The sequence below is a fragment of the Maniola hyperantus genome, chromosome 19, assembly GCF_902806685.2.
Source record: "Maniola hyperantus chromosome 19, iAphHyp1.2, whole genome shotgun sequence".
Lineage (NCBI taxonomy): Eukaryota > Metazoa > Arthropoda > Insecta > Lepidoptera > Nymphalidae > Maniola > Maniola hyperantus.
In genome coordinates, this window is record NC_048554.1 from 7,863,495 (window position 1) to 7,887,667 (window position 24,173).

Sequence of the window (24,173 nt, forward strand, 5' to 3'; positions counted from 1 at the left end):
AAAAAAAGTGAGGCTACTTAGTAAAACTTACAAAGCGTGTAAAATTTTACAATATCATGTGTAAACTGACTTATTATAGCCGATATCACTAACGGTAATATTCTAATGGGGTATGCCTTGAGAGCTAGAGACTCTATATTTGACCTGAAACTGAGGATTTGCTAAAAATATGTAAATATCTGCTCGTCTATTTCCAACATACGCATGTCTCGGACCAACAAACGAATGTGACAAAAAACAGAAAAAAATTGTGATATTTGCCTCAAGGAGTGGCATGCCTCAGGTTGAGGCTCATGTTGAGGCAGCATCTCCAGTCTTCATTTGAGGTGCCGGCTAGCTTTAGGAGATCTATGCAAAGGTTTATTAGAAGACGCCATAAACAGGTATGGACAGCAAATGCATTATACAGTGTTGATGAGAGACGAATAAATAATCTTGTTGTCAAAGGTTTATTTTGAATATTTTGCACAGAATATGAAACAACCTGAAAAATTATATCAGTATAGTGAAAGCAATGTGAATCATGTTTCCAATAGACAAATAGAAATTTGCGTTCACGTTGGCTGCGTCGCAACTGACTCCGCGATTTCATATTATGAAAATTAATACTTTTATCTCAACTGAGTGTTGCGATAGTCCTACAGATCAGGGTAATCTGTGGATGGTCCAGACTCCAGAGGAAGGTTTGAAATTGGGTAGGAAATTATTTTTAAGGTTCCGTACCTCAAAAGGAAAAAGTCGTTGAGACCGACGAAATGTCACATAGGTATGAATGACAGATGACAGAGACAACTGGAAACTTTTTGATGCGATCATAAAATAATGAAGAGGCTAATAGTAATAATATTTTTCTCGAGATATCTACCTATTAACTCGACAATAACATGATAAATGGTCGAGATTCAAAAAATCTATGTGCAATGTTGACGTAACTCTTAAAAAACTAAGTGATCTGCTACAAAATGTTACAGAGTCATTACAGTAGGTACCTACATACAATTATCATTTATTGTTTTAAAGTAACAACTGTTAAATATAAGTAATAATTCTTTACGTAAAAAACCAGAAAAATAATTGATTCACGATGTTGAAATGATTTATTACTATGTAGGTATTTATTATATGCGACTATATAAAAATAGCTACATTATAAAACGCTATTCGCTTCTGCACACGGGTTGTAAAATTAAAATTTGAAAACGCGACGCGATTAGCTGATTAGCTTCTGTGGACGAATTTATTTAAAAAATAATTTTTCAAAGAAATGAAATTCAAACCAGAATTCTTTCGAATTAAAATATGTCCACATAGCAGTAAACAAATTAACATAAATATATAAAAGTGTAGAAATGGACGTTTTGAAATTTGTGTGTACAATTGACTAAAAGCAAAAAGTGTTCAGTATGACCTTGTGTGTATTTGCATTTGTCAGGCGTTAAATAAGTATCTAATGTTATTCTTGGATAAGGTTGTGTATTACAAATGCTTATTATGAGTGGATAAGTAATTATTTACTAATTGAACTTTAATCGCGTTGTACATCTGTTTATGGTCAACATGTTAAATCATTTTCATTGTCTTAGTAAGTATTATAAGTAGTCTTGGAAGACCTTATCAGTATATTCCTACCTATTAACATTATATTATTAAGTACCTATGTCTTATACCTACTACCTAGTAGTTTTTGACCATGGCTTTGAACTTTGAAAAATGCAGGGTGTTTGATTATGTTTAAGCTTTGCTTTCGGACTGCGAAAATTTCGTCACAATCGGTCTAGATGTTTTTAGGGTTGCACAATTAAATAATATTATGGATGTTAGAGTTTAAATTGTTGATTCTATTAAACTTGATAGGATCATATGAATAAGATACACATATTGACACCCACAAAACTATCTTTTCCAATTTTGGTAGATGCCTGGGATTGATTTGAAGATTGAAGTAGGTTACAATTTGTGGACTAGGTTGAGCAGATAGCCAGAAAACATACCAAAATAGAGGTTAGAAGATAATCTTACCTTGTTTCCGTTTAACACAAAAGCAATTGAGCATTGTTGCGTTGTGTCGCAAGCACTGAAACTTGTAACGCTAAGCGCACTATCTTGAGCACTGAACACAAAACATACGTAAACAGCGGGCTCCAATATCGCACTGTTCCACACGTGCTTATCACCAGCTTTATGCTAACTAAGACTGTAGGTTATCTCGATTATGTTTACTGTTTACATATTATGTAGGTAAGTTCTTCAGTTATATTACAGGCGGCCCATTATGAGAGAAAATATTTAACTCTCTTCGAAAAAACAACTCGCGCACGACAAGTCAAATTTTGACAGTCTCAAAAGTCAAAGCTAGATTTTGTAATCACTTAATGAAATGCCGCTTGATTTGTTTTTGCACTTAAGTCATAATGAAAGATCTGTTGCAAGATGATTTGAGGGTATTGCAAATAAATTTTACAATAATAAATTATAATAAATAGTCACTTTGAAAACCATAATATACCTCCTTCAATCATATTAAGTATAGATTAAATAAAAATGTTAATTATATTATCAGTTGTACCTATCTTTTGCTAATGATTAGAAGTTACTAGGTAAGTAGGTATACTAAGTAATTAGAATCGTCACTTTTTAAAACAAACTAATTTAACACTTGAAATTAAACGGCACGAGAATTCTTTAAAACTTGGTCGAAGCACATATTATACTTAGTAGATAGGTAATATACGTAGTTGAAGTTTCACTTTTTACTGCATACTAAAACTATTTTATGCACATCACACAAACTAGTCCGTTTGAATACAATCTAATTACAATATTAGCATGTTAAATTGACGAATAAGTTAATATAAATCATGTAAGTTTAAATACCAATTAAGTTCGCGGCGGTAAATTTAATTATGGGGAAGATGTCGCAACAAATAATGCACTTCTTTTAACTGACGCGGGAATTTATGGGGCTTTTTAAAATCACTTTATACTTGAGGAGACTTAAGTTAACGCAAGCAGATGTTCATCTTAAGCGGGGTGTGCGCTAAGTGAACTAAAAAATTTAATAACAGCTGCAGTGCTAGCGTGCAGTTATGTGAATTAGATCCATTTGTTAGTAAAATTTCGTACGGGAATGCTAGCGAAATTATAATTGTTCGTGAATTGACTGTAATAGCAATATTGTCAATTTGTGATCGCGTGACAATAAAGTGCGCCAGTTTGAAAACGCATGCTTTAATTGGTTTCGATTATTTCGAAGTATACAGTTATTTATTCCATATTTTAAATGTTCTTTTAATTTCTAACCTAATTGCCTAATCATCATCATTGATAATAACAGATACAAAAGTTTCATATCTGTAATTTGTAACATTAGTAGGTACATAAGTATTAGTATTGGATAACAAAGCAATGGAGGGAATGTGAAATGTGTGAAAAATTCAGCATTACAGATGTTTCTATATTAATATGAATATTCTGATATAGACTGGAACCAAATCTGCTGACTAAATCCGGTTATAGTTAGAGCGACTAATTAATCAGCAAATCCCTTGGCAACCTAAAGAAGATAAGCTGCAAGGACCTGCATGCTTTAAGAAATGGATACTATGGTCGACCAATCGAAAGACTGGACAAACTAGTTGTGCAGGCCAAACCCAAAATAATTGGAGCGAAAAAATCGACATGGCCTTGCTGGTTTGAATAGGATAAGCGAGGATGATGCTGTGAGGAATGTGTTTTATAGGTCGTTCAATAGGCATCACTGGATCGTCATGTTTAAGGACCTGCAAGTCCTCGAAAGAGCTGGTTAGTTCAAAGTGGAGTAGAACCATGCAGGAATAACGCACAGGACAAGCATGCGTGGCAGGATTTTCGTCCGACGCTAGAACCAATGACTTTGACTAGAACCTTATTTTGCTGGCACATGGAACCGAAAAAGATCTCTTTCGGTTACACAGCCAGCGGAGTAAGTAGTAAGGATATAGCAATTCCTTTGAAAGAAATGGTAGGGCGTCAAAGTTCAAATGGAAACAACTAAACGAAAGTAAATCTTAGAACTAAGATTTTATAATCAAACAAAAACAAGTCCTTGAATAAAGTAAAAGCAAGTGTTGTTTTACAAGCCTTTACGAGAGAGGTAATTGTCGGCACGTGACAAATCTCTAAACAATCAAACACACATGTATACAGTAAGATCCTATAGCTCTCACGGTTTCTTATTGGATACAAGCTGACCTGGCCCGACGTATCTCTAAGTATTCTTGGATTATATGGATAGGTACTAGCTGCCCAGACGTAACTCTAGGTGGTTTGTATTATAAAACTGTCTGTCAGTACCAGATTTACTACTAGATTCCTCGAGACGAAATTATCAAGGTTCAAAAGCATATCTAGCCTTAAATACTTTAGGTACTGCGCTTGATCAATCAATACTCAATAGGTTAAACCAAAGATACAGCTTGATCCGATTTTACGCGTGCGAGGTTAGGTATAAGAATCTTATGTTTAATGTCTTTGTGGGACACTATAAAAAAGTTCTAGAAGAAATTCTGTTCCTTTTTCCGGTTATTATCAGCTGACTTAACTTCAAAAGACTGGAATGATATTTGACAATATTGTATAACAGAACAGCCTACCTTTTTTGGAGCCAAATATTGATATCAGTTTCGATATCGTCCTCTTCTTCATTTTTGTAGTTATCACAGTAAAACTAAACTCCACACTCAACCGTTATGGACATTAGATCACATCGGATAAAAATACACTCTCGGCTAGATGTATGCGTCCTGAAGTTTTTAGGTAGTGAATGCTTTTTGCTCCTTTTGCCGCTCTTATTTCCGTGCTACGAAAATAGGTCCAACGCTCTACACTTGCATCGGCGCTGGCGCATCACTCATACATATCACAATTCACAATCACTGGTCTGTTTCTAAAATATGCTGAAGTTACGTCCGTAAACATAAAACTATGCTAGCGGGCTTACACTTTTACAGTAACTGAAGTATGCCTAACTGAACGTCGCTATGGTGTTATCTGTTTATACACATCCTTATCAATTAGCTATCATACGTGGTGACAAAAACAAAAATAATAACACACGCAAATGACTGAGTAGTTTCCAATATATTTTTAATTATTATGAATAGTCTAGTAAAGTTTTAGGCGCACGATAGAAAATTAGATAGGAACTATGGAAACGCCGCGTCAGAACTAAGAAATTACTGGTGGTGTAATAGTGTACGGAAAAAAAGATGAGTCTATTAGGGAACAAAATAAACGACGGCTATTCTTGGTCGTGCTGCGGACGCAACTAAACGCAACGACCGACAGCGTGAGGCGCGTATGCGCCGCGCTCAAGAATAATACTGTTGGTCTGCTGGCCCCCGCGGACGTATTGTTAAAAAAATTAAATTACTACGAAACTATGGTCCTCTTTCCGTTAACAGAATCCCGTTTCCGCTCAAAACTCAATCAAGCGGTGGAATGAAGTGGACGAATCTCACGAAGCTTTTGAAATTTTGTATCGTTTCATCGCGGTGGCAGTGGTGACAACACCGGAGACAGAATATCCGTTGGCCCTTTTAAAAATGGAACTAACGAGCACTTTTGGGAAGAGCCGTTTGACGTTTCCATTCAGGAGAAGGGCGGTCATAAATCACACGGGGTGTGAAAGAATCAGAACATCAACTCTGTTAAGGGTGGAAAGGGATAAACTATAGAAAAAATACCACAAAAGAATTTATTTGAAAATGTAGCAAGCAAGATGCGTGGGAATAACGACGTTGAGGATTGTTTTAGAGCAAAGACATTCTTGGCTATGCAAATTAAAATATTTTGGCTATTTTTTTTTACTTTCGTTTTCACTTTTATATCGTACTAGCTGATGCCCGCGACTTCGTACGCGTGGAATTAGATTTTTTAAAAATCCCGTGGGAATTCTTTGATTTTCCGGGATAAAAAGTAGCCTATGTCACTCTCGTCTTTATCTATACTCATGCAAAAAATCACGTCAATCCGTTGCACCGTTGCGACGTGATTGAAGGACATACCAACAAACAAACACACTTTCGCATTTATATAAGGGTACGGATGTATGTAATAAATAATAATACTATAATTTTCATCTTGCTTCATATTCTGTGAATAGAGCGAAATAATTTTTACACAAACCGTTGACAAACAATTTGAATATTAGATTCGAGTAGCTGGCGACCAGAACCAGACTAGTCCACGAAATTAAAACAGGACGGCGCGATTGCATTTTTAAAATCTTTAGTACCTACCTACTTAGTTATTTGCACTTTTTCAGGTTATTTTTACTCCGCTTTGGGCCCAAAATGGAGGAAATTCTTTCGTTCGTGGGGTTGGCGTAACTGGATCAAGATTCAAAATACTAAAACAAAAAAATGTGTTTAAGTTAAAAGAGGACTAGTTAGTCTGGTTCTGTTCGCCGATTCTTGAATTTCAATTATAAACAAGCTTTTATTCAATTGAGGCAACTATTACTCAGTTTTGCGAACTTAAATGGTGAAGTTTTATTTTGTATCTGTGTGTTAAAGTTAAATTGACGTAAAAGTTTTTACGTAAAATTATATTTTCACATAATGCTATGGCACGTTCCAGTATGCGTTAACTCAAGTGGAAGACAGCGGTCCCGTCTTGCACCATTGCATTGAAGCTACGGTGTTATGAAAAGCGCAGACTTACGACTGGACAGTCTTTTTCCAGGAGGATATCACGCGTAATAGGATGTGTTGCAAATCATGCACGAATAGATAAAGCTTGTTAAATAGGTAAAGTTTAAGGCTTTGAACAAAAATAATAAAAGAAAAAACTGACTGACTGACTGATTGATTGAAATCCACGTGGATGACGTCGCGGGTAAAAACTAGTAATAAAATAAATAAGAAAATTACCACATGAAAAAATGTGATTTTATTACAAGGTAAAAAATAATATCTGCTTAGTTTGAACTAAGAAAATTTATATAACATTCAAAGCATGTACCTAGTCATTTCAACTGCAATTAAACCTTTAAGTTCTATCAGAAGTTGTGACTATTTACGATGATGCCTGATGGAAAGCAGTTAGGCTTTATGCATGCAATGTGGCCATGAATAATAATGCGAATTCACTCTTATTTAAGTTACCTCCTCCAAATAATATTGTAAATGAATTTATTTATTAACAGTTGAATCAGCCCAGGCAGTTTGGTCTAAAGTCTACGCTCTGATACTATTTGCTACACTAAGAAATCCGTAGTGAATTGATGAACTCCCCTCTCGCTCTTCCATTACGTATGATTATAAACAGACAATGTGAACGAACCCTATTTCACGAGGCCGATTTGTTTGATGCGTAACAATCGATATGATTTAACAGTCTTATTAATAGGTAGGCGCGTACAAGTGTAGTTACTACCTTAGTCAACTACTGTATTTTTACAACCCTAGAAATAAACGCATTTAAATCGTGATTCTTGTTATTGATTGAATAGGTAGGATTTGGATTCAAGAGGCTCTGTTTTCAATAAAAATGCAACTAAATTAGGTACCTACCACGCCCTATTAACAATGTACGATCTGCCATTCTACCATAATTGTAATGCCCAGCCCAGGATAGCATTTTAATGTTAGGTAATCTTTAGGGTTCTGTACGTCCTAATGAAAAAAGGAACCCTTGTAGGATCACTCGTCTGTCCGTCTGTCTGTCTGTCATAACTAACGAAGGTCGATGTCGAGGATATGAAAGTCGATATCGAAGTTACGAAGGTCGATATCGAGGTTACGAAAGTCGACTTCAAGGTAACGATGGTCGATGTCGAGGCAACGAAGATTGACTTCGAGATAAAGAAGTTTGATATGGAGGTAAGGAAGATTAATTTGTAGGTAACGAAATTGGATGTCGAAGTACCTACGAAAGTCAACTTAAAGGTAACGATGGCCGATGTCGAGGAAACGAAGGTCGATATCGAGGTTACGAAAGTCAAATTCAAGGTAACGATGGTCGATGTCGAGGTAACGAAGATTGATTTGCAGGTAACGAAAGTGGATGTCGAAGTACGATAGTCAACTTAAACATAACGAAAGTCGATGTCCAGGTTATTAAAGTCGATGTCGATGTACTACCTGATAAGTAAGTATTTTAAAAATACTGCAACTTATAAACTATCGCTTACAAAATATAATCATTATTAGATTAAGATTTAATCTACAATAGGAATACAGGTAATTCCTATTGTAGATTAAATCCAGCATAATAATATACAAGTCATAAACGGTAAAACTTAATGTAGGTACATTGTTGCTGCATGTCTATTCATCGAATTAGGAAAGACAAGCATATAGTTTGCATTTATGTGACTTATGAGTAGTAACATAAAGGACTAAAAGCATACTTGTTTCACATAACATTTTACAGACATTAAGCTTATTTCACACTACGGGATATAAATTATATTATTATAGTCGGGTCAAAAAAGACATTCAAGGTTACAATAATTCGCATAGGGCTAAAAATTGGTACGAATGTTGGGAAAACCAATATACGTATACATGAATTGTGAAAAGTCCCCATCGCTTTATATCGATGTTCCCAACATTCGTACCAATTTTTAGCCGTATACGAATTATTTCTAACCTTGAATGTCTATTTTGACTGGACTATAATATAATTTACTAGCTGTTGCCCACGACTTCGTACGCGTGGATTTAGGTTTTTAAAAATCCCGTGAGAACTCTTTGATTTTCCGGGATAATAATTAGCTTTTCTCACTCTCTAGGTCTTAAACTATACCCATGCAAAAAATCACGTCGATCCGTTGCGACGAAACCAACCAACCAACAAACTAATAAACCAACAAACAAACACACTTTCGCATTTATAATATGGGTAGTGATAATAATATGGGGAGTGATATCCCGTAGTGTGAAATAAGCTTTACATTTACGTTATACCGTTTAAGAAATATTGTCCTCTGGCAAACAGGTTTTCGCCTCTTTAATGTTCATACTTACCTACTTCATATAATGAGGAAGTGACATAACGGAGTCGCACGGCGGACATGCAATCGTTTATTGTTGTTTATAATGTGGACGTGTGAGACAATGCGCTTAACAATGAATCATGAGTGTGAAGCCAAATTAAGCTCGCCTATCGCGTCTTATGTAATTGACATGTCGTCTTAAAATATACATACATAAAAAGTGGCTCTCTCAACTCAATTCGTGCTTCAAAGTTCAAACGTGATTCCCACTCCTATAATATGTAGATATCAGTTAATAACTTTTTGGAGTTATGTGCGTTTTAAGCAATTAAATATCCCTTACTTTAGCCAGAAGGAAAACAGCGTGAGGAAACCTGAATAATGTTTTTAAAGGTGTGTGAAGCTTGCTAATACGCACTTGACAGGCGTGGTAGACTGTGGCCTGTTCTTCTCATTTTGAGAAGAGACTCATGCTCACAGTAGTGGGCCGGCGATAGATTGAGATATCAGTAATAATTAATTTGTAGGTAATTTAGTTATTCACTAAAATTATAATTTTTAGATGAATCGTCTAATAGCAAAGAATAGGAACATCAAAAATTGGATACTTAGCTACACCTATAATAAGCTGCTTAAATAATAATGGCAAAAATTTAAAGTTAACCCTCATCATATCGGATGGGTCATAAATTATTTTTTAGGTCAAGAGTGTATCGGAAACCATTTTAATACTGCAGATGCGATGTGCGATGGGTGTAATTTGTTGTGCTCAAGTCGTTTTATTGTTTAATTTATAAATTGACATAATATTATGATACCTATATATACTTACGAATAAAAATACATGTGACTTGTAAGGTGTAATTAAAGCAATCATTGTGCAGGTGTCCACACGCGAATTTGCGGGTGGTCTTTAGTGGTCGGTGTTGTTTTATGAAAGGTGATATCTTGATTTACAAAACGGGATTACAGATTCGTTAATGTCGATTAAATTTTTTACCAGGATTTTTTTAAAGAACTTCATTCGACATGACCAAAATATTAAGTCCCTAAAGAGATTGCAAACGGCTGCTAGACCCACAGGAAGCTATGTTTTCACTTTGGGAAGATCATAATAAGTAATTCAATGACTTTTCAGTCCTAAAAATGCTTTAATTCACCCGATGCGGCCGCATTTATCACCAATGTTTAGCACACGCGTTTTCGGCTCTACGCATACGGGCATCCGGGTAATCCCCTTACTCTAGAACTTAAATAAAAACCGGCCAAGTGCGAGTCAGGCTCGCGCAACGAGGGTTCCGTACTCGTATTTTTTCGACATTTTGCACGATAATTCAAAAACTATGATGCATAAAAATAAATAAAATCTGTTTTAGAATGCGCAGGTGAAGACCTTTCATATGATACCCCACTTGATATAGTTATCTTACTTCTAAAATTGAAAATACTGATTATTAGTTCATGACCACAATTTTTTTTTGTGTGATGTAACCACAAATTCACGTTTTTGATATTTTTCCCCGAATGTCTGCTATAAGACCTACCTACCTGCCAAATTTCACGATTCTAGGTCAACGGGAAGTACCCTGTAGGTTTCTTGACAGACCGACAGAGACAGACAACAAAGTGATCCTATAAGGGTTCCGTTTTTTCTTTCGAGGTACGGAACCCTAAAAAGATTCTAGGTATGAAAATGATCTATGGCTGTAATTCTAAACTGCCATAAATTTGTCGATTAGCGCGACAACGTCCGAATGATTTGAGTTAGGTTAAGTATTTCAAGGATCCTGCTAGAATTTTTCAAAATCTTATCATAGTGCGGTTGTACGTCATAGAGAAAAACTACAGGCTTTTAAGTTTCTATGAATCCACCAGCTTAGATTGTGCAGTGTACACTGTCTATCAGTCAGTTACTGCGTTTTTACTTATAGATAGTTTATGCTCGCGACTTCGTTCGCGTGGACTACAAATATTTCAAACTCCTATTTCACCCCCTTAGCGGTTGAATTTTCAAAAATCCTTTCTTAGCGGATGCCTACGTCATAGCTATCTGCATGCCAAATTTCAGCCCGATCCGTCCAATAGTTTGAGCTGTGCGTTGATAGATCAGTCAGTCAGTCACCTTTTCCGTTTATATTATATTTATATATTTATTATGTTATATTTATATATTTATATCTTTATATTCTTATATATCTTTCATTTTATCTGGATCCGGAAATTCATAAAAGCTAAGAAATTCTCACTAAGCTAACAGCAAGTTAATGTGCAAGTATGTATATCACTTTCTAATGTAATGATTTGCAACTGCTAATGTCCAAGATGTGACTATAATCAGCTCTTGTCATTGGAATCAAATGTCTATGTCGTGCTCGTGACAGTTGATACCATTCTGAAGACTAGGTATGGCGCTTTGTTTGGCTAAACGAGCTTTTGTCTGTTCTTGGTTTCTCTAACAATTAGGAACGTTTTCAGGTGATGGTATATCGACTTTATTCGATGCAGTCTAACATGAAAGCGGGCTAACATTGAAGTGGTATCTACGGCAGTTTGTATTAAACCTATATCTGTAGGTTAAGTTCCTGGTTAAAATACAAATAGGTACTTATTAAACACGTTACCTTAGGGTTTTTACTTTGATAAATTTTACTTTTGCGCCTACAAAATCCGCCGAGGTTAGATTGTATCTAACCTAATTATAGAATATTCTGACTGCCAACGTGGACTGTTTTACCCATAGATTATAAAGTTTTGTGTTACCCTTTCAGTATGTCAATTAGGTACCTATATAACGTAACGTTATCCTGAATGAGTCATAAACGCCTTTCAACTATTTCATCACATTTGTTTACGCTTATTCCTCCACGTTGGATGTCCCCTTCCTAAGGTAAACACGTGGTCATCGTGACACGTGGTCTTTATCCGTAATTTTAATCCACGTGGAACTTTTTAGATGATGACCCTCGTTGAAGACGTTGGTATGTTGCGATTTCTGTCAGGTTTAGTAACACTACCTATTACATAATTTCGATTAGGAATTAGGATGCTTACAGCAACCGATATGCACTTAATATAAGTAGGCTCAATTTAAAAGATATTGAAAAGTTTTAGGTAATTTAAAAATTGAGCTTTAAGTTGTGTGTGCAGTGTATTTTTTTAATAGTTAGATATTAGGTAGGTACTAGGTACCTACCTAAGCTACTTCTCTAGGTAATAGGGCACTTCAACGGAATTTGTTAAAAATTAAACAGGTTCTATAAAAATAGGTTTGTAAAAGTATGATCACTAAAAACAAACAAAATCTTACTCATATTCGTCAATTAAATTGATTAAATGACTAGCTCTCCAGAATTGATTGGTTGTGTAACGCAGTAGAGATGCAATGAAATAGCTTGAGATAAGCGATAAGAACGACTCGAGATGATCAATGATCCCGATTTCCTATTGACTGATATAATATATATACATTATCATGGGTCCATAGGTAAGTAAGAAATAGTTATTTTAGTTGAGAACCTACTTACAGGATTTCGATATTCGTATTTTGTTGGTGTCTCTTAGATGTAATATCAAGACTGTAGAGCATGGTAGAGTTTTTTTTAAAGAATATTAGCCAAGTTTATCTGCTGACTAATATTCCCCTTTTTCCTCCAATTAAGCTTAAAGCTTGTGCTTGAAGTAGGTACGACAATAGTGTAATGGGTTGGGTTTGAACCGGTGACCTTACGGTTTTCAGTCCGTTCCCTTAACCGTTGAGCTATCGAGCCAATGCATTGCAAAATACACTAGGTAGATAATTACTCGGAATAGTCTGTAAGGTACGGTGGCGGAGATAGGCTAGGTACTTTTATTTCGGAAAATAAAAGACTATCCACAAGATTCTCAACCTAATTCACGCGGACGAAATCACAGGCATCATCTAATATTATTTTAATCGATATTTAGTTTTTCTTTTAGCTTCAATGCACCTTTGAAAAGTGAAAACCTTAATAATAAGATTGTACCTACGTATCTTTAAATCTTTTCCTTGACGTGGATCTTAAACAATGCATCAGTGTTGCAGTGTAGGCTGACGTCGGAGTCAATGCCCTGTCTTGTGTAACGAGGACGGGAGATGGAGACGACAAGCGAATTTAAATCGCAAATCCTACCCGTATAATATCGGAGGTCGATCGCTTATCATAAGGCTATTAATTTTATTGGGATCAGAGGTTTTCATATCGATAGTTGAAGCGGTCTTATCATCAACTAATCGATATCAGTTCAGAGCGAATGATCAACCAGATATTTTCCTTTCTCCGGTCCGGGTGTTCGATCCCGTATACGCACTTCTAACTTTTAGGATTTATGATTTATTTTTTTGACAATTAAATAACACGATAGAAGTGGACGATAACAACTTTTATTAGAAAACAACGGTGAAGGAAAACAATTTAGCTAGCGTAATGGACTATATGGCCTAAAGCCTTCCGATTCGAGAGGATAGGTCTACTCACAGTCCACACAGTGTATACCTAGTAGGTCGACGATGTATTGAGTTTGAGACGATATGACCTACTTTAACAGTGGGATAGAGTCACGGTTCCTACTGGTCTCTTTTGGATTATGGCAAGATGCCACAACCAGAACCAGGCAGTAGGTAGTTCAGAGACAACATTCTGCTTCGGAAAAACTTCTGGAAAGCTGGATTTTAGTATGAGTTATCCATATCACCAGATTCATCATCTCATCAGATATCATCATTATCGAGAGTTTGTTGGCTCCTTCAATCACGTCGCAACGGATCGACGTGATTTTTGCAAGGGTATAGTTTAAGACCTGGAGAGTGACATAGGCTACTTTTTATCCCGGAAAATCAAAGATTTCCCATGGGATTTTTAAAAACCTCAATCCACGCGAACGCGATCATGGACATCATCTAGTACAAACTATCCATCCGATTGCTGCAACATTTTTATAAGGGCACCAAAAACGTGTCTTGTTTCGACTCATATACTTTAGTATCTTCAACCAATAATAAACTGTGTTTTAGGTGTACTACTAAAGTACTAACAACTAGTCTATAGCGTAGTCGCGTTTTATTTCATTACCTAGCCGTTAAATTTTTCTCCCAATTTCATCTTCACACAATATTTTACCATATAGGTACTTAACCTAGATTGCGGAAAGCAGAACGTCTGCCTTGACCTTTGAATGCACAACTTTGAATGTAGGTACAAAATGTTTTTTGTTGTTAAAATTTCTTTTTTATCTTTGGAAGTAAGTAAATTGCAAATAAGCCGTTTAAATTGGTGGTTTAAAATGAGAGCGAGATATTATTATTATCGTTATAATAAATAGCAAGAAACTAGAACACAATGACCAGAGCATCATACACTCTCAATTTATTTTGCGATCCGAATGATTCAATACGTTCAATGACATCACAAAAAAAATTAACGAAACAGTCTTCAAGATCACATCCGATCTCAAGTGGGCGATGTCGTGAGTCCTACACAAAACATTGGATGACCGAGCGTTTTTAATTTCCGATAAAGCTTTTAATCCATACTAATATTATAAATGCGAAAGTGTGTATGTCTGTCTGTCTGCTAGCTTTTGACGGCCCAACAGTTTAACCGATTTTGATGAAATTTAGTACAGAGGTAGCTTACATCCCGGGGAAGGACAGGCTATCCCGGCTTTTTATCCCGGAAAATCAAAGAGTTCCCATGGGATTTTTAATAAACTTAAATCCACGCGGACGAAGTCACGGGCATCATCTAGTTTCCGATAAAGCTTTTAATACTATAATAGTCATGAAAAAAACCAAACTGCTTGGATTTGGGAGTGTAATCGCTTTCACTAACAATTGATTGATGGATCGAATCGTGAATTGACTGAGAAAAGTAAATAAGAATGCAACCAAATTCCAAACTAGAAAATAGCTTTATTAGTTTTTAGGGTTCCGTAGCCAAATGGTGCAAACGGGATCCTATTGCCAAGCCTCCGCTGTCCGTCAATCTGTCTGTTAGCGGACAGTATCTCTTGAACATGTGGGTAGAGAATTAAAATTTTCACAGCGTGTGTATTTCTATTACCGCAACTAACAAAAAATAATAAAAATTTCAAAATGGCCGCCATGTAAATAAATTAAAATGAATAAAAAGTATATCTTGTTCGATGGTACGGAACCCTTTGTGGACGAGTCCGACTCCCACTTAATTTTTGAATGTATTTAGATATCAGATAATTTATTTCATTGACTTATCATAAACCGCAATTGGTTTTCTCCAGTGATATGATTGTTTTCTCTACACAAAAGATCGAACTGCAGAAATGCGTACCTACCATCCAAGTCGAAGGTTTGTAATTTTTTTGTACCTACCTATCTTTTTTTAGGTAATTTTTAGGGCTCTGTAGTCAACAAGTAACCCTGTAGTTTCACCATGTCCGTCTGTCCGTTTGTGAAGGGCAACTATAGAAACTTACAATGCGCGTAATAGGTAAGTAAGTAAACGGAATCCCGAGTTCTCTTTGAACGCTCATTCCTAGGCAACGATTAATTAGTAGTTTATAATTATGCCAATTACTAGGTAAGTAGGTATGGTCAATGGTATAGATTAGTTTGATCATAAGTACCTATTGCTTCTATAGCAGCTGTAATGATGATGAGAAATCTGTTTTTATTTATAAAGTGTAACGCTAAAGTTATACCTTGCGTTTTATAAAGAGGGATGAGTGATGACGATACAAAACTGCCTAATCGGTTCCGTAAAATATAAAGGCTATATAATATAATGTTAAGTAGACAAGTATTTGCCTACTTTTGATGATGCTCTCTACTAAATTGCACAATAGTGGTTTCAAAAATAGAAAAGGTGCAGGTGGATGAAAATGGTAACAATTTGTAGATCAACCTTGAAAAGATCGTAATTAATGCATTTGTTAATTACTTGCGTTCACGGTCATACGAATACCTAGAATATCTACCTGGCTAAGGCGTGGACTTTAAGTTTATTTTGATGACGTAACACTGCGAATTGCGCGCCATTGCATATTTTACAAGCCATAGAGACTAAGGCTGGACGCTCATTGACTGCTATCGCGTGCAGTGTAGGGTCATCTTAGGGCACTTAGGCACACATTGTTTGGAGCCCTTTTAGTAAGCCAATAAAATTTGAATGTAAACACAAAAAACCCGCAAAATACTAACTAAAAGAGCCATTAGGTACCTAGTGGTTTTAAATCGTTTATTGGACGAAAAATACATAGGCTACATAGGTATGGTCTAGTCTGGTCTAGCATTTCGAGGCCTCATCTGGCTGGGTATCCTGAACTCCTAGTCCTCGGGCTCTTCTGATAAAGATGAAATTGATCGCCTGAGCGTCGCTTCTTTACAGCACTTGGCGATGTGATTTATTTAATCAGTCCATCATCATGACGCTTGCGTGCGTCTCGGGGGTGACCAAACTCTAAACGAAAGCACTAAGCATTTCAAAACTTCCATTGCTGGTTGCGCTTCATATTAGGACTCTAGAGGCGCTATAGGAATCTCGGATTTCAAAATATCGGGATCCCGCATGAATTTTGTAGGATTGGTCCTGCACATAATACTCGTGGGATCTCGCGGGATTGGCAGAACTGCGCATTAACAAATTTTATGTGTTATGTGTGTGAGTATACCTACTCTCTGCGTGTCAATTTGCCAACAAATTATTCCTTACTAACTAGCTAGGTATTGTACCGTGGCGTGTATTGCAGCGTGAAAGCATAAGGAGATATTTCCGCCGCTAGGCTAGATCATTCGTAAGGAGTCGCTTGGCAGATATGACACTATTTACGATGTTTTTTCGCAATTATTTCTAATTTTTAAATCTCGATTTGATCTCAATAAAGATTTTTTTTTTATTTTTTATTTCAACACAAGTCCTTTATAAACTTGTAACTTATTAGATAGATTTCGTAATTTCTCTTTAGACTTGCAGATCCCTGGATCCGCAGATATGGGGATTGAAGTTTTAACGCGGACTGCATTCCCTAGGGCGACAGTAACCAATGTGCGTCGATCCTAAGCTAACAAACCAGCTAAGACCATATTTGTTGTTTGTCTTTACCGTAAAAAGCATGCCCAGTGATAACGCCTTTTTATCTTTGAAACGAGCGCCTTTTGCCAGGCAACCTACTTCATTGACTTTGTAGGAAAGTAGACTCAGAGTAGGTCTCTTATTAAATATCTAAAGGTATCGAACGAAGTTCTAAGTAAATAAAATACCTTAGTATTATTCTATTTTATCAATAAAGGTACTTAGGTACCTAATATTTTGTAATAAAACTATGATTACGATAATTTAATTTTAAAATTCGGTCACAGATAATTATAATAGAGTCAGTAGATAGAGATGCACAAATTTATCTAACTTCAATAAAAATATTTTACGAGTAATAAATTAAATTCTAAAACGCGCGGATAACCATTGGAAAACCTAGTTTAGGTACCTACACTCCAATGACTCAATTCACTGACATCCTAAAAAATCAAAACAAAAGGCACCCACTACCAATCTTATGGTGATTATTATAAAACTCAGTACAGATTTATTTGTATTATATTACCTCTGATTTTATTTACAAATCAAGCTTTGTTGCAAAACATTTATTGTTTAATCAAGTACACAATCCTCCTATAAAGGACCTTCACAAGAACCTGTTTTATAAACGCCTCTAACAGTAATCTATGTGGGTTTAATCATGAATATTACGTCGCTAATAATCAAAGCAATATTTAAATAAAATAATAAAATACTCACCATCGAAAATCTCCATGTCGGTCCCGGCCAAAAAAATCAAAAGTTTTCGAAATCGTTTCTATGACGACGCATGACAACAGCCTTCTCTGATTCCTATTGGTTACAGAATAAACAATCACAGAGGCAAAATAAATAAAAGCTCTATCAGACAGGTGCGAATGTTCGGGTGGAATTTCAAATAATATTGGTCGGTATCATCCTATATCAGTATAGAAATATTCCGGCTGAAATTACGCACTTATTTTGCAAAGATATAGGCCACTAGGATATTATAAAAAAAATAGTCAGATAAAAGTTAGTAACTTATTTAATACGAACATAAAAATAATAATAATATCGTCGGGATCCCGATTAACACCACATAACTAGTTAGTTACTTACCTAGTCAAAAATAACAATTTTACGGGAGCAGTTTCATGGATTACCCTGCTGTTAATTTTATTCCGTATTGTAGAAGTTCGAAGCAAATACCAGTTTTAATTTTGCTCGTAGCGAGAGTGTAAGAGAGCATAACTTTTCTTCACTTCCGTTTGTTACTCTTTGTTTCCGGTAAAAAAAAACTTTTATTTATGGTAGAATAATGTTGCCTGGTGTAATATTTTCCCCTTAATTAAGGCAAAAATTATCATTACCTTGATAAAATATTGATTATTCAATAGCATTTAAAAGCTTTTACGATAAAAAGATTTTAAAAGATTTGATATAGCACTGTGCAGATTTAAAAAAAAAACTATTTTAAGAAACATTACTTTATAAGAAACGTATAATAAATTAAAAATCTCATTTATATATTCCCTGAGATCGTAATTAAACTTAATGGTTAAATATATTTGACTGAGTGAAGCGAGGTTTCTGTGTCTACTTGAGTGAAATTACACTTGTTCGTCTGTCCATCTATCACAGCCTGAATCTGAATTACTGAACGTAATTACTTCAAATTTAAACATAATAATGGGGCCGATTCTCTTGTACACAATCTCTAAACTAAACTAAATTAACAGGTCTAAATCTAGTGCTATCCTTTTCCGCAAGCAACATTCTGAAAAGGATAGCAATAGATTATTTTTGAACGTGCCAGATTAGAATTAGCCACATTATGTAGGTATGTAAGCTGATGGCCTTCAGCCGAATATTGTATATAAAATATAAAAAGCTTTATTTCAGGGGGCTCCCATACGAAATGGGGTGCTTTAAAGTGGAGACGTCATTTTGATTTATCGCCGCAGTCGGTTATAAAGACCGAACAAACTACAAAACAAAAGGGAATTAGGAGTTTTTATATTGTCAACTCTAATGACGTTGTCCGCGTTGACGAGTACCAAAACGAAAAACGTCTGACGTATATTTCCCATTCGGTTAATCATCGATTTGTATAAAAAAGGATTATTTTTATTACATCAACTAGTATATAAATAATCAGTTTGTGAGTTATACACCATGGGTTTAACAATTTCTAGTGTCTTCACAAGGCTATTTGGGAAAAAACAAATGCGTATCCTAATGGGTAAGTGACACGACAAACCGTAATGTTAGGTTGCGTAGAATGTTTTGTGTTTATCTTGCGGAGATAGTTAAGCCATTTGGGTTTAAATAATTGTTTTAATGATTGTAAATGTTTCTGTTTGTTAGTTGGACTCGATGCCGCTGGCAAAACTACAATACTTTACAAACTAAAACTTGGTGAAATAGTGACCACTATTCCGACCATCGGTTTTAATGTGGAGACAGTGGAATATAAAAACATTAGTTTCACGGTTTGGGATGTCGGCGGCCAGGACAAGATAAGGCCTCTGTGGCGTCACTACTACCAGAACACGCAAGGATTGATATTTGTTGTTGATTCAAGTGATACAAAGCGAATAGCTGAGGCAGAAAATGAACTTGCTAATATGGTAAGTTTTAACATCAATGTCTGGTATTAGTTTAGTTTGGTTTGTCATCAGTTTGTCTTTATTCCAAGTATTAAAATAAAAAGGAACATATTTTCACTGACTCGGATAGAATGAGTGTATAACCACATTGTTCTGTTTCTTAACACCCTGCACTTGGTATTACAAGCATTTGCATTTCACTATTAATATTATGAATGTGAAAGTGTGTTTGTTTGCCTTGAGTTTCAGCAAACCTTCAGCTTAGGCCAAATATTATATTTGACACTATTTGTCAGGTGTTATTATAAAATCATAATAAGTTCAACATGACAATAGTAAACGTATACTTCATGAAACCCATTGTTTTAGTCACTTGTAGCCAATCTTGAACTGAATTTCTTAGTCTGCTGCACAGGTAGGAGCTGGTGCATCCTGCGGGGCGGCCAGCGGGCACAGTGCTATACTATCTGACCTGCTCTCGATTAGGACACGTCCGCGGGTCTTCCTTCCAATTTCTTGTAAATATTAAGAGTTTGTTCTACACACTGGCCACCTCGCAGGACGCACCTGCTCCCACTTGAGCCACAGACTTCGAGTTATTAAACCTTCGGCATCCACTCAAGGTTCTGGTGATAGCCATTTAATCGGCTTTGGCCGGAAATCGACCTTTGGTTTGGATGTTTGTGAAGATGGACATAAAGAGTCAACTCTATATTACAGCTCAAAGAAGATGAACTCCGAGATGCAGTAATTCTAGTGTTTGCCAACAAACAAGACATGCCTAACGCAATGACAGCAGCAGAGCTTACAAATGCTTTAAATCTGAACAACATGAGGAACCGACGCGTAAGTAATCTTAGTCAATTTTCGGCTTTGCGAGTCAGACTCGCGTAGCGAGGGTTCCGTAATACAATCGTATTTTTTCGATATTTTTCACGATAAATAAAAAACTAAATCTGTTTTAAATATCAAAATAAATAAAAATCTAAATCTGTTTAGATTGTAATTAAAAATGTACAGGTAAAGTCCTTACATATATACCCCACTTGATATAGTTATCTTACGTTGGAAGTTGAAAACACTATTTATTTGTTCATGAACACATTTTTTTAAAATGATGTTCACAATTCACGGTTTTCAGATTTTTCCCCTTATGTGTGCTATACGACCTACCTACCTGCCAAATTTCATGATTCTAGGACGGGAAGTACCATATAGGTTTCTTGACAGACAGACAACAAAGTGATACTATTATGGTTCTTTTTTCCTTTTGAGGTACGGAACCCTAAAAATCACGAACGCGTGCACTCTGTGACTTGTACAACATGCACGCGAACCTCTCGTAAACCACTCGTGATCACGTCAAGGTTATGTCGTTATGATGCGCGTTGAGTGTACGGTTCGTGCGCGTACGCAGGTGTGGCCTTTAACGACAGACTCATGGGATCATCACTTCTGGTACATCCTAAGTTATGATTCTAATTTGATTGAAACCGTTCATGGTTTAGCATTTTAATCAGTGGTTGACATCCACTTTGGCTTTTTCTGACACAAACTGCTAAGGGTTTGAACACCCTTCCAGCATCAAGATCCAGAGTCAAATCTGAATTAAATAAGAGTTCAAAGAAAGTAACTCATTTACAGTGCGACAAGGCTCTTTTGGCGCGTGGCGAAAATCGGAACAAACGTTGCCGTCAAGTGTCCCCTTTGTTTTTGTTTTAATAGTCTAAGCCTTTGTTCTCCAACAGCGACCCCTCTGTCAATGTCATTCAAGGGCCAAAAGAGCCTTGTCGGACTGTACAGTGGCTTACTTTGACAGTAGTAAATAATGATTTTTCTGAATATCAAGGTGCAGCAGCTGGCAAGAAATATTGTACATCAACCTTTAGAATGAGATTTTGGCTTTGTAGAGCGTTGTCTCTGTCACTCATACATATGTGACATTTTGTCGATCTCAACGACAGAGACAACGCTCTACGAAACTGCTATCTATCTCTTCCTAAAGCTTGATGTACAATATTTTCTGCCATGTTCTGTAATGAAATTTGAGTAAGCATTCTTCTTTAGTAACTATATTATAAGGTGTGGTAAATTATAAAAATGAATGTTCATTCATTTTAAGTTGGTAGTAATTCAAATTCAAGATAAGATAAAATCATTTGATTATCTAATGTTATATGTAATTGTAAACCATGAAAACCATTATCTATTGTATATTGTAAGTGCTAGTTTCATTATCATATTGTGTAACATAATAATGTGTTATTTTCTCTAACATTACAACATTAAAATTTTATTGATTTCTATCATGGTGGAAGTTCTGAAAATCCTTTCTTATGAGAGAACCTAAACATCTCTACTTTCTAACTCCAGCTGTTTGAGTTGTGCCTTGATAGTTCAGTCAGTCAGTGTCCCCATTACTATAGTCCGCGACATTACTATATGAGATGGCAATCGGGGCATGAGGCGGAGGGACGCCTTGCACACCCGTACGTCACCCGTGCTTGTCCGCACCGGGTTGGCGCGGGGGCTGTGCGGGTGTGCGGGGCATTTCATCTTGTCGCGTACTATACATGATGATGTATGAATATCGTACTGTAAGACTAAGAAAAAAACGTTCAGATAAATATGAAAATATGAAACTGTTGAGTATCTTTAACTAACTTCTCTCCAACTAAAATATAGTTTCGGATTTTTTGTTTTGAAACTCTATCTTGTCAGTTTATCAGGTTAACAATCTTCATTTGTCTGGTTCCAGTGGTACATCCAAGCGACCTGCGCCACACAAGGCCAAGGGCTCTACGAAGGTCTAGATTGGCTGTCAAATGAACTCGCAAAGAAGTGAGACCTAACTATGAAAAAGGGAAAAGACCATCGAATTATCCCAAGAAGGCGCGTCAATCTTCCATATTGTGACTCTTGTTCAGACTTAATAAAATTGAGACAATTTTTTTTAAATGTAATTTAAATGTATTTATTTAAATTAGTATCAAGTAAGCTCTTGTTTCCTAGGGTAGTATGCCGTCACATGGTGGCTGCTCTAGCGTCCACTGACGTCACATAAACGCTGTCTATTGAAACAATGGCATGGTTAACTTGCTAGAACACGTTTTTTGACACTGTAACGTCGGTTACGCACTCATCCGATCATACCTTATGACACATATATTATGTATGTCGTTGATAATCGCTGGTATTCTCACGGATGACGGATAGAACTCTGATGACGGAAGTGCAGTGTGTAATCGCCGTAATGTCGATGCCAAAAAACAGTGCCATCATAAAGCGGCGACCGTTATGTGACAGCTATCTTAGCAAACTAGAGTTTAAATGGCAGTTAACTATTATAAAATCTTTACATACATTTTATTGTTTGCATAGATGTAAACAAATATTATATAAATTATGTACCTACAATTTTGATTTGAAGTAGTATAAAAACATTTAAAACTAAGGCTAAAGCTAAAAAATTGAGTGTAAGGGCGCCTTAATTTTTTTTAAATGTTCGTGGCATAATGTATAGACATTAAAAACTAGCAAACCAGATCAAAACCCGTTGTTTTATGTTCACGGTACCGCACCGCTAAGCACTAAATAATCCAAAACATTTTGTACCTAGTTGAAAGAGGCTAATCAATATTGGCAACCAGATAGGGCATGGTTTTTACGCTAAGCATGGGCAGGGTCATGCTCCGGAAGGCAATAGGGAATATGCATGTGGTATAAAAGGTACTAGATTTTTTCTCCCGATTCTTTACTGTCCTGACATTGTATCGTGTACTGGTGACTTCATTCAAGGCCCGCTAAAAATGGTGGCGTTCAAACAGATCAATTTTAACCCATGTTTTAAATTTTATTTAAAAAATAATTTTGAGCATTTATTACAGTACTAGATGATGCCCGCGACTTCGTCCGCGTGGAATAAGGTTTTTAAAAATCCCGTGGGAACTCTTTGATTTTCCGGGATCAAAAGTAAAGTAGCCTATGTCCTTCCCCGGGATATAAGCTAACTCTGTACCAAATTTCATCAAAATCGGTTGAACGGTTAGGCCGTGAAAAGCTAGCAGACAGACAGACACATTTTCGCATTTATAATATTAGTAATTAGTATGGATTTATATTTTTAAACACGATAAAACGATGTAAAAAGTAGATTAAAATATAAAAAAAATAGATGCATATTCCCTATTGTGAATACATTTGCGTCTAACGGGGTACGGACTGCGGGCGTTGCATTGTATAATGAATTATTACTTCATGTACATTTCATACTATCGTTCTTAGAACCGTGCCCCGAGCATAATGTATATTAAATTAACTCTGTATGTATTTTTGTTATCCCATTACTATTTTGCTCTCAAAATAGTATGAGAAAAAGAAAATTTTATAGTGTTCCCTTTCCCACAGTGGAGGGAAATAAATTAGTTTCTAAACTTGGAACTAACATTGCTTACAATGGAGCCGATTCTCTTGTACACAATCTCTAAACCAAACTAAATTAACATATCTAAATCTAGTGCTATCCTTTTCCGC

General features: G+C 36.0%; 3 protein-coding genes across 9 annotated transcripts in view; 2 read left to right on the forward strand and 1 right to left on the reverse strand.

The window, feature by feature from the left end:
* LOC117991324 (serine-rich adhesin for platelets-like) overlaps positions 1-17,907 on the reverse strand; it is a 48,028-nt gene extending 30,121 nt beyond the window's left edge. For 2 of the 7 annotated variants that reach the window (XM_069504873.1, XM_069504869.1), the window contains exon 1: positions 4,632-5,306. In XM_069504873.1, coding sequence (XP_069360974.1) covers positions 4,632-4,683 — 52 coding nt within the window. In that variant the 5' untranslated portion in view covers positions 4,684-5,306. Of the gene's footprint in view, positions 1-2,019; positions 3,039-4,631; positions 5,308-17,769 lie in introns of those variants that run through there. The other 5 variants (XM_034978889.2, XM_069504870.1, XM_069504872.1 and 2 more) reach the window with 4 other exon arrangements.
* The window catches only part of LOC117991118 (L-xylulose reductase-like), a 345,757-nt gene that overhangs the window by 219,345 nt on the left and 102,239 nt on the right, over positions 1-24,173 (forward strand). The window lies entirely within an intron of this gene.
* Arf4 (ADP-ribosylation factor 2) lies at positions 19,055-22,592 on the forward strand. The gene is made up of 4 exons (XM_034978894.2): positions 19,055-19,273; positions 19,399-19,661; positions 20,361-20,486; positions 22,399-22,592. The coding sequence occupies exons 1-4, from the start codon at positions 19,207-19,209 to the stop codon at positions 22,483-22,485; spliced, it is 543 nt and encodes a 180-aa protein (XP_034834785.1). The 5' UTR covers positions 19,055-19,206; the 3' UTR covers positions 22,486-22,592.

Coding starts and splice junctions, on each gene's coding strand:
- Arf4 (XM_034978894.2), top strand. CDS start 19,207: ATGGGTTTAACAATTTCTAGTGTCTTCACAAGGCTATTTGGGAAAAAA. Junction 19,662..20,360: donor AAAATGAACTTGCTAATATG/GTAAGTTTTAAC, acceptor TCTATATTACAG/CTCAAAGAAGATGAACTCCG. Junction 20,487..22,398: donor ACAACATGAGGAACCGACGC/GTAAGTAATCTT, acceptor GTCTGGTTCCAG/TGGTACATCCAAGCGACCTG.